Below are 12,563 nucleotides of genomic sequence, written 5' to 3'. Positions count from 1 at the left end.
CTCGAATAAAAAAGAGGCATCAACCGTCCTACGAGAATAAAAGAATGCAAAGTGTCCTTGTTTTAACACCTTTTCTCACTCGTCTCGGAATTAACTTCCGCTGTCACCTCCGGACAAAGAAACCTGTCTCGCCAAGGCCAAAAAAATGAAAAGATTACTCACTCACACACGCACACACACACACGAGAGTTGATTGGCCAGCCTTCCTTCAACTTTGAAGAAGTTTCAGGTCTGCCGAAAGAAGTGGGGGAGAAGGGATCGTTTTGCGAGATCTAATGCCGAGTAAGAGAGAAGGTAGATGGATAAACACGTTTGAGTTCTAGCGAGCGTAGCACGCAATATTGCAATCTCACATTCCGAAGCCTCCTAAGAGAGAGAGAGAGAGAGAGAGAGAGAGAGAGAGAGAGAGAGAGAGAGAGAGAGAGAGAGTCTCATTATTCGGAATGCGACTGCACTTGGCATTCGTTATCGCGCGTATTTTGATTATTCCTGTCGATCGATTTGTACGTGTACTCTTTTTCGTTCTACGAACAATAGTAAGCGATAAGAGTCATGTTAAAATGTATATAATCGTTGCAAGCATAAAATGACGTTACTCGTTAAGCTTAGAGATCATATTGTCGATAGGCAAATTGAACTGAAGTAGAGAAAATAAGGTGTGCGCGAGTGCCTATATACTATGTACGTGTGTGTGAAAGGAGAATTCTTTACTCGCTTCCTGGGCAGCAGCGATTGGCCCGTTGTTTATCTTACGTAAATTTGTGTCCCTCTCCAAAGATATTTGTCTCGCTCGATCTACTGCGTTTGTAACCCAACACCTTTCGTGCTTAATGACTTGCGATGGACTTTTGCCCGGAAGCGAGCATAATTGACCGTGAAAACACGCTCCTTTTTTTCTGCATTTCGCACACGTTTCTTTGTTGGCTCGTCTTTCTCTCTGCCCGGTCGATCGATTTTTTAAGAGTGCGCCAGCGGAGAGGGAATAAAAAGTTGGAGTACTGCTTAATGAGGAAATTATTGGTGGGCATTGAGAGCTGAGTCTCATCGTCGCGGACTCAATGCTAATTGACCTATTGAAACTTTTATACCGAGGGTGCATCGGATTGTCGCTCTTAATTGATCGGATATTTTTGTTTCTTTTTTTTCCTTTTTTTCATCTCTTGCTGCAGTCAAGCTCTTTTTAATCGGATTCACCGAGGGATTTTCAGTTAATTAATATGTTTATGACTTCGGAGAGTATTTCATTGAAACCATAGTGAGGCCATGAATAAAAACTTTTTTATTAATTTATTCAATTGTTTTTATTATTCCCGCGTAACTGTTATGTTAACTTTTCTGCAAGCTTGCGAAGTTATTCAAACTGCATGTTGATGTGGCATTTGAATTATAAATTTAATGCATTTAACGTCGTTTAGCTTGCATTATTCATTTTATTACTTTTAATAAAGTTATTAATAAAGAAGTCGTATCGCGACGGTTTTTCATTAAAATAACAGCAGCATTAACGGGATGACGCTACAGATGAATTCCTAATGAGCATGAGGATATTAGCAGTGCACTTTCGTTCTAACGTTTCGCAACATCATCGAAGCTTGAAATTTAAAATAAACTCGTCTGGGAATCACGCTCGTATTTCTCCATTGTCGTGTAAAGCTTATCATAAAAAATAAAAACCGTCGTCGTTCCATTTAGCGAAAAAAAAGATACAGACACGCGTAATCATCGTGTTCGCGCAGGCGATTGAAAATTGGCTGCGCATCCATTTCAATTTTAGGAATCGGCGTATGGATTTCGGATCGTAGCTGCGGATATTCCATCGCAATTCGGAGCCGCGCTCGCAGATCGATAATGATTCACCGGCGTATAATTAACAAACTGCCAGCGAATCTCACGCTCGTTTGCATTTCAAAAAGATATGCACGCGGCGGCGGTGCACGAGTCCGGAAAAATTATTTCGCGTGCGTCGTCTGCGAATGTTTATACGTTTCGCAGGCGTAGTCGTTAGGGATTTTTTAAAAGTCTTTTTTACGCTGACTTTCACATTTTTCTTTTTCATTTTTCCTTTTTTCGGAAATGACAGATTAAAGGATCAAAGGTAGAGTTCGCTGCTTTTTCGCAATTTTACGCCTGACATGTAGGTTTTATTTATTTCCATCCGGATATGGCAATATGCCTCATTTGACGTTTAACGTTGAATTCACTGAATTAAAAAATGCATCGTCACGTATAAGCATGGTAACTAATGCTACTAAATAGAATTTTTCAATAAATTGATAATAAAATACTCGTAAAAATCGACCATTTGTTGTGCTGCCAATTCTTCATTGGATATTTTGCTATGCCTATATCTAGTAAGACAATATCTATTTTTTGTTATCAACTATTCGTCATTTTTGTTATTAACTATTCATGATAATCGTACTAAATATTCTTTTAGAAATCACTTGTGAGTAATGCAACAGAAAACAGAGCTGCATAAACGCATCAACCTATGTTATCTCCAATTAATTTATTTCTGAAATAATGTGACTCATCAATATCTTATCAAATTACACCAATAAAATAAAGAAACTAACCGTTCTTCAGGTCATCCCTACTTACAGAAAGTAATTATAATAGTATCATTTTGCAACAGGTATCGAAATACTGCGGAAAATTGAAGTTGCAAAAGCCCGCGTTTCCGTCGTAATAATACAGGGACGCAGATCTCAGGAAACCAATGCAAATTGAATATAGGAGCAGTAAAATAGAAAGGCGGCGTACTCTGGCAACGGTAGTGCGGGGCGGGAAAAGCAATGAAAAATTGTTCTCTTTTTTTTTTGTTTGTTCTTTTTCTTTTTTTTTTTTTTTTTTTAAGATGGCATAAGCTAACGGCCAACTCTGCCAGGATACAGGCGTAAAAATAGCGTTCTCAATTAATTACGCGGTAGTTACGGCGCAGCATAGCACACTAGCGTTTATACTTACCAGGTTCTCGGTGGTCGGGGTGTAGTAGGGTGGAGTGGTTGCGCGCGGGAACGCAGCAATGCTTGGGGGCGTCGAGTGGATGTCGATTGAGCGCTTCACTACCGAGATACGGGGCGACTCAACGCCAACCCAGAACACGTCCCACGTCTTGCAGATTGTTGAGCTAAGTGCGTTTAGGGTACGAATTAATGGCATATTCGTTGCATATGCTTGACGTTTCCTATTTACTAACGCCGTAATCGGAGCTTTGATAAATTGTCATTGTAAAACGTGTTTGAACGTGTTTCGCCGAAGCTATCTCGTAGTTTTGAATTAAGATATAACTGCGTATTTTTTACTTTTTGTATTTTCGAAAGTGCGTTCGAGTGTTTCGAATAATTGGCGAAGGCAAAAGCATAAAAGACGTTATTGAGCTTTGAAATCCAAAACGCCACGATAATTTGCAGAGCGATTAGCGAGAACATTGATTGCGATGCAAGCATGCAGTCAATATTTAAATGCAAAGGAGTGCGATACCGATTTCTCATCGCATTCAATGGGCTGATCGACGAAGCAGCCAATGGTGAAAGTAAAAACGCGTACGATCTTCTTAGCGTTTCTTTTGCGACGAGGTCTCGATTGCGTGCATCGTAAAAACGAAAATAAGAAAGAGGCATGTGCGGGCGAGAGTGCCAAAAGAGAAAACACTTTTAAATGAACAACGTGCGATTGTCCGTCGCGCACGCAGCTTTCCGGTCGAACGCCCTTGCGCATTTAGAATCGCAAGAAAGCTATGATAAAATAACGTTGTAGCTTTTTAATTGCGCGATTCTGGTCTGCAAGTGATTTTTTCCATTTATTTTAATGGGAAAGAGAAGGAACATTACTTGAATACAATTGTGCCCTCGTAATCCGCTGGTGCCTCCCAGTCGAGCTCGAGATTGTGGATCTTTTGTGGTTGTACGTGGGTCACGCCATTCTGGAATGTTAAATTAAAGAGGAGGGTTTTTCAGTCCTCTGATTTCTCATTCATCTTGCGAAAGACCGCTCGGCGCCTTTCTTTCTATTTTAACTAGAAGTCTTACTATTAACTTGAAAGTGTACCGAGTAAATTTATTTTTCATTATAAGATTAGTAAAGACGATTTATTTCATGTTTAACAAAACTGAGAAAATAAATGAAACGTACCTTCTTGTTAGGAGTACATTCGACATGCCTAGCCGATCCCTCGGGCAAATTATTAAATTCGCCAATGACCTCGCCAGTGTTGACGTCCTTAGCCAGAATGAGGAAACCTTCGTAACCATCGCCTTGCGGACTACCGAGAATCAATCGTATCCTACCCTGCCCTTTAGACGGTAAAAGTTGATAAGGCGACGGGGAGTTCTGCGGTTCCTTGCCGTGCTGCGGCATCAAGTCTGCACAGGTGCTCGTTGGTGCACCGTCACTTCTTCCTTGAGCCCGCGGCGTCACCAGTAGCAGGCAAAAGCCCAACCACACTGCGAGGCTTAGCCTCATTGTCCTCCTGTCTGCAACGAAATCATGATAAAGGTCACGGTGAGTCGTATTTATACGTCTGGTCAGACATTCCAAGGAAAACCCAATGCGACTTTGAGTGCGCTGACGATGGACAATGGTTTTGGGTTTTGGGTTTTATATTTTAAATTTACGGTAGACGACGAGTAGTCGATGAACGAGGAAAGTGATCAAGTATCGTCGTTATGTGAGTCACAGCCCACTTTTCAATTTCCGTAAATCCATGACCTTCATTTTTCTTAATGCCTTGCCATGCTTATCGGACAAATCTTTTTACCGGTAATAAAGTCTTGTTCGAGATTCATCGTATAAACTATATAAAAAATGTTCAGGACCACACGAAGATCATCCGAGCTAAAGATTTTTCCACATCTGTGGGTAGTGGCTTAGTAAAAGAAAAAAAACAAGAGCGCTAGATTATGCAAAAGAAGTTTACGCGCTAAAAAAGGCGTAAACAAGCTCTGGCCTTCGCCAGTGTGTTTTTTATACGTACTCGTAAATGAGTAAATATAACACCTGGCGCGCTTCTATAGGTATATCTAACGCGTATGCACCGTAATTTACTTCTCCACGCCGCTTTCATGGAAATACTCTGAAGAAATGTAGACTTGGCACTTCAAGTCCACTTTAACTTTCCAAAACGGCGAATATCTTTTTTTCTTTTTACAGAATTGCCTTTGGCTTTTCGTAAATTTTATAGGCTTAAGTAAATTCTACGCAAACAAAAATTCAAAAAAAAAAACGTAAAAGTCAAGCCAAAATCGGTATTTCAATTTTAAGGATGAATTCGCAAGAACATCATTCGCGTTTAATTGAAAAAAGGCGCTGCGGGCAAGAAATTGCTAAATTTTCCAGGCGCGAAGAAAAAAAGCCAAAGTGAAGTATGAAAAGCACGAGGAGCGATTCACAAGCACGGGGAAGAGCAGTTCGTTGCGCATGCTGCTACGTATACACATTACACACCCCTTGCACCGCGACTACTCTTCGTTTCACTTTATTTTCTTTTTTTTATCTCTTCCTTCTCTTTTTCGAGAATTTACTTAGACGCGTTAATTATAGACGACGCGTTCTTGCCACGCATAATTACGCCGTTACTCGCGCGCGCAACTACCACGCGTGAAAAAGGATGACAAGAAAAATGGGAGCCTGCCTCGGTGTCTCTTATTTGTGCGCACAAGACGCGAAAATGCGCACATTAATTTCCGCTTAGGAAGTGTTTTTTCGTGCTGATACACAGTCCGATACAACCACTGATCGGGTCGTTCGTAACTTTTTAAAATCAAGTTTGAAAAATAATCTGCCGTCCAATTTGACGAGTCAAATAATTTCTTAATTCAGGACGAAAAAGTTGCGCACAAATAAATGCGTGTATAATGGCTAATCAAAATCGAGTAGCCACAAGATGAAGCAACGGCTATTTTTATCGAGTTACATTGAAAACTACCTTTTTTTCATTTTTTCACATCTCGCACTCTAGTCAATTAGTTGTCGCTTCAATTCAACAGAGCTAGATAATGTGTAGTAAAAAAAGGAGTCTGTAGCAAAGTTAAAGAATGATGAAGATGAACAAAATTAATTGTATTCTCACCAACAAGCATTTCAATAAATATGTTCGCGGTGTACCCGAGAAAGGTGCTATATTATAAATCAACAAATGGGAACACCTTAACGGAAACCACAAAAAAAAAAACAAAAAAAAAACGAGGCAATCTCTTTATAAATATCCCGACGTGATATTTCAGTCACGTAATGGTTTTCTGTTATATACCTCGTTCGTGCCGTAACTGCATAATTTTTGTTTCGTTGCCTGGGCTACATTAAAAAACTTGCGCGCCAAGTGCTGAATGGCGAAGCGTATACACCACGCGGAATTACAGTTTTGAAAAGTTTAAGTTCCTGTGTTTGGATAGTCTCCTGCCTCTCCGCAGTATAGACGCGTCGCAAAGTGCATTGGTACAATTGTGGAACATCGCGTAACGTATTGTCTTTGTCGAATTACGATAATCGATACACGTTGCTCTCTTCTTTTGCTTTGCTCTTGTACACTTTGAATTATTCATTTGCGCGTTCGAAGCCACCATCAACTCGAGCTCGTATTTGTTCATCGCGAAACGAATAACCTGCGAGCTTATATATCCGATCATCCGCGGCCACGCAGGCAAGTCAGAGCCCAGGTTATAAACAATGTCGGTCAAGCACCAATGTAGGTTCAATCGGTACATATAACAACTAACCCCCCCCCCCCATTAGGCATCACAATGAGCGTCATTCAAAGCGAATCTGTGCCACGATCGAGGCAACATCCATGCAACTGCGCTGCGCGGTGTTTGCTCGGTGTATCGTGACCCTTAGCATGTCAACGATCCTCAATAAATCATAACCCATCGTTGTCGTACTGTAGAAAAAGCTTTGGGTTATCCCTCGACCTTGCAGCGCGCGACGACGTCGTCTCGCGACTTTACGTGACCGACATAACCGAATCTATGCGTTTTCTCTTGCTGCAAGTATTAGCGATCGCAACAAAAGTAAGGGGGCACCTTGCTCAACAGTCCCGTTTAGTTTACATGAATTAATGGTTGACTCAAAGTAAACATTAGACAGCTAACAAGTTTTGCCACTATCTGTTACCATTGGGCGCTGCAGTCAAGTTTGCGATTGCGAATTGGCTATTATAGGGTACTTTGTTTCGCGCTGATCTCGATTCTATATCTTCGGCCGTGGACGCAGCAGCTTTTTCACTGGATGGGTTAATTGCTGGCTCATAATTTGCCAACGACGTCAATTATGTTTTGTCGGCTTATACAGATATCAATTATGACCTCTCTCGAGGGCCGTGTTATAAAACCGGTTTTGTTTGTGCCCGATCACGCCTGACTTTGACTGAGCGTATCCGCTAAACGCACATACTGTCCAGCTCAATTACTAAGTATCCGCGTAAATTCACGTCAATTTACTCTTTTCTCAGTCTAGATCACTTCTGCGTTATCCTCTCTCTCTCTCTCTTTTTTTTCGCGGACTGTACTTGTTAACGAGCGACGAGGACATATCGGGATGATGCTTGAATTCGTATCTGGGCAATTGCTGCATTCTCAAACGTTGAGTAAACAGAAGCTAGACTCGATCATAAATTCGTGTCAACGTAACCAATAAATAAACACGACGATTACAGAAAATACTATGAGTCGTGCGGGTGCGATGAAATTGTGCTTACTCACTTAAAAGGATATGACATCGCATACGCGATGACGATAAACAATACAAAAAAAACGTACACATACAGCAGATATACATCAGAGGAAAGATTCTCAAACGAGCTCTTCAATAAATGTATATCGTGAATCACTTGTCTGGATCGAAGGTCTGATACGATTACGCGCGCACATGTCTGTTCATGTATATATGTTACAGGTGACTCGGCTGTCGGCGCGGAGGTGATTGCATGGCAACTTTTATTTTCTTTATTCACACGGTGCATCGAATTACGTTCTACTCCGAATTCGATTACATTTTTGCTTGGTCGTTAAACTCGATTATGATTTTTCGATGTAAGATTGGCGCTCGTTGTATTATCTCTCGCAATGACCGTGCGTTTATACTCGTACACGAAATCTACGATGACTCGAAACGAATAAAAAGTTGATAAAATCGATCGGCAAACGTTAGTCATATTTCCGAGCACATGCATGATATTGCAACGAGCGTGATGACCTTTGATAATCTTAACGCAATGTAACAAGCGTCTACGACATTGATTAGCTAATAAGTAAGCGGCGCACGCTTTCGAATATTCAGTACCTGAGAATCGCATGGGGCGAATGTCCAATTCCATTTTTACCTTACACTCAAATACCTCATATCATTCAACTCAATCGAAAATAAAAAGGCAAACTATTAATCAGGTCTTGTTCACGTACGACACTGCATAAACGAGGTCTTGATAGTTAGCACCTAGAATCAAATTTTTTTTTGTTGCAATGATAGATAAACTAATTATGACATTAGATAGTTCACTGAATAATCAACAACTTTTGGTATTTCCATTCGCTAGTTCGTCTATAACTAATATTTTTAAAATAATAAAATAAGTTTTGAATGCTAGGCTCTGGTAGCCAAAAGCTTGAACCGAGCTAAAAAATGATAAAAAATGCTTATGAAAATATGATTGATAGGCCATCGTTAGTTAATTTCATGAACTAAGGATACCCAACATATAATCGCCAGTAAATTCATTATTTTATTGATAAAAAATAAAAGAAAAGCCATTTTACCACACACTGCGTGCCAAGAGGTGACCGTGCATCGTACTGGCAAGGAACACAGAACCTGGACAGCCTGAGAGCAGCCGATTCGATATTACTTGCTGAGGCCGCACGGTCATTTATTTGCGTAGGTGCATGGGAAAAATATCTCCCACGGGAGCAAAGATGGCAAACATACACTACGTAATTTTGCCGACCGAGCGCAGCGAGTGCGTCCTTTGCCTACTTTGCTCCCTGAATGGTTATGTAATATTAACTTATACTTTAAGTTTTACGACCACTAGCCGAAGCAACCTGCGTATGCGGATTTGGTGTAAGCGACTATAGTCGAGTTGGGTCAAGTCAAGTTGGGCCTCGATAAAATAACCGCGGCCCAGCTTGGCCAGCAGCAGTGGCTCTTGCAGTGTACCTAATTCGCATGCGCGCATCGCTTGGACTATGGCTATAAGCCACAAGTAAAGATCAAAATGGTTTTTTTATTTGTTAAATAATGGATCCGGCGATTTTATTCTGAGTTTATTAACAATTTTGTCAAAAGCATTTTTTATAATAATTTTAGCTCGACTCAAACTTGTGTGCTAGTCTTGCACCTAAAACTTATTCTATTATTTTTAAAATATTAGTCGTGGACGAACTAAGGAATGATGATAAGAAAAGTTGTTGCTTTTATTTGATGTACTATACAATGATATAATTAGTTTATCGATTATTGCAAAGAAACTTGGGTGTTAACTTTTAAGGCCTGTATGAATGTGCCTCGATGAAAAGCGGAGGAAAAAAATTGCAACGCGCCGCGAATTTTTTTTTCTTTCATCCCAATCAGCTGACCCAATTTAAAAGTGGCCAACTCAGCGTTCTCGCGCCTTTGTCGCAACGTATCACGTGCACACGCGCGAATATCTCCCCCCACCCTCCTCCATCCCGCATACACACACACATATACGCGTACGCACAAGGCATTCAACGGAGCCGTTTGTCATTCGAGGAAACCCCAAATGGTGACCTCAACATATGCGCGAGCGCAACCATTATAAAGCTTTAGACTTCATGAAAACGCGATTAATGTCGGGCAGGGAACAGGCTGCGTACACGAGAAATTCAACGGGTCAAAGTTCATCGATGTTGCTTTTTGTTTTTATTTTTTTTTAATCCCGCAGTCTCGCCGTTCTTTCGTACTCGAATGTGCGTGTTTCCGCATGGCTAAGCGAAACGATTTTCGCTCGCGCGCGGAACCTTCAATTTTCACCTGCTCAGTCGGTGTTCATATCGTTTGATGCGCGTACTCCGTAATTGTTGATTTGCTGAGAACTTATTGTTTGGAGAGAGGAAAGTGAAACGAACGTTTGTTGTCGTCGAAGGGGTGTTAGCTCGTGTAATGATTGCTTTATTCAATAGATAGGGGTTTTATCAGAAATAATGATTAGCTTTATTAAAACGTTGCACAAGGAAATCCAAAAATCATCGCTCGAACTACGTGATGATTATTGCGACTGTTGAAGCACTTGAACTTGAGTAAGATTTCCTGAGACTGGACTTACTAAGTTGATAAATATCTCTTGATAAGAATACTCGAAAATCACAAGCACCGATCGGGTAGTCCGATCTCGCGATTACACGAATGCGTTAATGATAGCGCAGTAATGCTAGTCATTGTAGTTAATTTTTTTCGCCACCAACTACCTACGAACAGTCTCGTTAGACGAATCCAACGTACAGTGACAAAGCATGTCGATTACCTAACGCCAATATCATTGACTAAAAAAAATCTTACGTAAAAATCCGCACCGGTTGGATGAAAGAATGAAAAAACAGAGAAAAAGAGAATTCCATTGCATAATGTCGTAAAAGCGCGCGCGGCGCGCCATGAATTTTCCCCAATGTAAGTGTGAAAGCCGCAGTCACTCGACGCTGCCTCGGCCGTTTATCATCGCCAAAGAAGTTTTTCATTGAGATCGAAGGAACGCAAGTAAAATACAAAACGGAACTTTTCTGCCTGCACGGTCATTGCATTCGGATTTTTCTCGGTTATTCGGCGTATGTAGATTGTGACTCATGCCGGCAAAGCACTTTTATTGCTCTGGTAATTTGTTACATCGTGGCTGAGAGAACGAGATCAATGCCAGGTCTAGAGAAAAATCTTATGAGCGCTGATATTGGAAAACCTCGCTGTGTCTGCGCTCGGTTACAATCACTTTTATTTTCAATTCATTAACGACATTCTCAACGATAATATCGCGTCGCGCGAAGTTAATTGAACGAACGCTCAAAAATTCATCGAGCAATGTGCTTCTCTCGTAATTCGTACGCAAAGCAGTCGACAACAAACTGCGCAGAGCTAATAAATTTTCCGAAGGAAAAATTGGAAAGTCCAAACGTGAAAGCGAGAGAGCGGCAGTTATGATAGCCGAACTATTTGCGTGTAAGGCCTTGTAGTAAAAGGAGGAATGCGCGTCGATCGTATAATTCGCGAAGGCGAAGCTGTCGGTTGGAAAGCGTGAACGTGAGATGCACCGCGGAGGGAAGTGTCGTGACACACGGTGGCGTGCGAAGTGATGTCATTATACTTTTCTTTCCCCGAGCGAGTCCCTCCCATTGTCTGCGCTCGCGGGCTTCTCTGATAAAAGGAGCACAAGGTATTTTCAGGCGACGTCTACCCGGTCGAGGTGACAGGTTGCATCGCGACTTCTCTTGGATATTGATTAGCCAACGCTCGAGTATTACGCAAGGCGTCTATTAAGAAGCATTGCGATACGATTGGTATTTCATTTTAAAAAACTTCATGAATACCCCGGCATCGCTTCACTTTTTGCTGTTTGCTTGCGTCGCTAAATGTCGACGAATTATTTTAATTCCATTCGATTCGCATCGCGTGCGCGTCGATAATGCAAAACATAACCGCAGCAGGAAGTAATGCGAAAGCTAAATTCAACAGCATAGAAACATGGACTAATTAAATATCAGTCGTTATTATGCTTCTGAATTTATAGGATGATGCAAACATCATAAAGATATAGCATAATGGCAATTTGAAACTGTCTACTCATTAGCGCGCAGTGGAATGCGCGCGGGTAATTAATTTGCAAAGTGCACCTCTACCCCTATGCATCATTTCACGATCATTTGCGAATATTCAACAACTGCGTGCCTTCAAATTATATTATTAGCGAATATTTCGCAAAAATAATTATTATTTCATTCAATTTTCAGAAACGTAAAGATTCCAAATTCATAACCGCAATTAGCATCAGCTATAAATAATTAATGACATGTTCTTCAATCTGCACGTTTGCACTATTTCTCGCGAAAAACTCTGCGTGGTGTACTAATAATGAAAGTGTCTGTTCAGTATTAAAATACTCTGTTGTTCAATATCATAGCTGCCAAGTATCACAATAATCATTGAGTATTTAATAACTCGTTTTCAAGGTCACCAAGGAAAAAAAAACATTTAATTAGTTTAAAGTGACACCGAGTTTCTTACTTCGAGGTAAAAATAAATTACGGTTACAACCTCGCTTGACCAACCATTGAAATGCTTTTAAGTACGATAAACTAAAATCTCCATACTCAACAAACAAGCAAATGCATTTCCCATCGAATTCCCTAAAAAACATAAGAGTTTCAAGACTTGAATGAAAGCTTGTTTAAAAAAATGCTGTTGATCGAGCCTGTAGTACAGTGTTTGTCCGTTCTCTTTTCACGGCGTGCACACTTTCTAAGTTATGAAAGTAATGACGAAAGCACGTGCTACTCCCACTCGCCGCTGTCTTCTCGCACGTGGGAGTCGTCGACGGCAACTGACAATTACATGGAATTAGCATC

General features: G+C 40.8%; 1 protein-coding gene across 2 annotated transcripts in view; it reads right to left on the bottom strand.

The window, feature by feature from the left end:
* The window catches only part of LOC131663464 (putative ferric-chelate reductase 1 homolog), a 37,848-nt gene that overhangs the window by 13,092 nt on the left and 12,193 nt on the right, over positions 1-12,563 (bottom strand). For both annotated transcript variants that reach the window (XM_058933893.1, XM_058933892.1), the window contains exons 2-4: positions 4,135-4,475; positions 3,834-3,925; positions 2,968-3,130 (exon numbers count right to left, since the gene is read on the bottom strand). In XM_058933893.1, the coding sequence (XP_058789876.1) occupies positions 2,968-3,130; positions 3,834-3,925; positions 4,135-4,464 (585 nt within the window). In that variant the 5' untranslated portion in view covers positions 4,465-4,475. The remainder of the gene's footprint in view (positions 1-2,967; positions 3,131-3,833; positions 3,926-4,134; positions 4,476-12,563) is intronic.

The sequence above is a fragment of the Phymastichus coffea genome, unplaced genomic scaffold, assembly GCF_024137745.1.
Source record: "Phymastichus coffea isolate CEN01 unplaced genomic scaffold, Cenicafe_Pcof_1.1 PCOF00036, whole genome shotgun sequence".
Taxonomy (NCBI): Eukaryota; Metazoa; Arthropoda; class Insecta; order Hymenoptera; family Eulophidae; genus Phymastichus; species Phymastichus coffea.
Note: the sequence above shows the minus strand (reverse complement) of the source record. Positions and strands in the feature narration are given on the sequence as shown.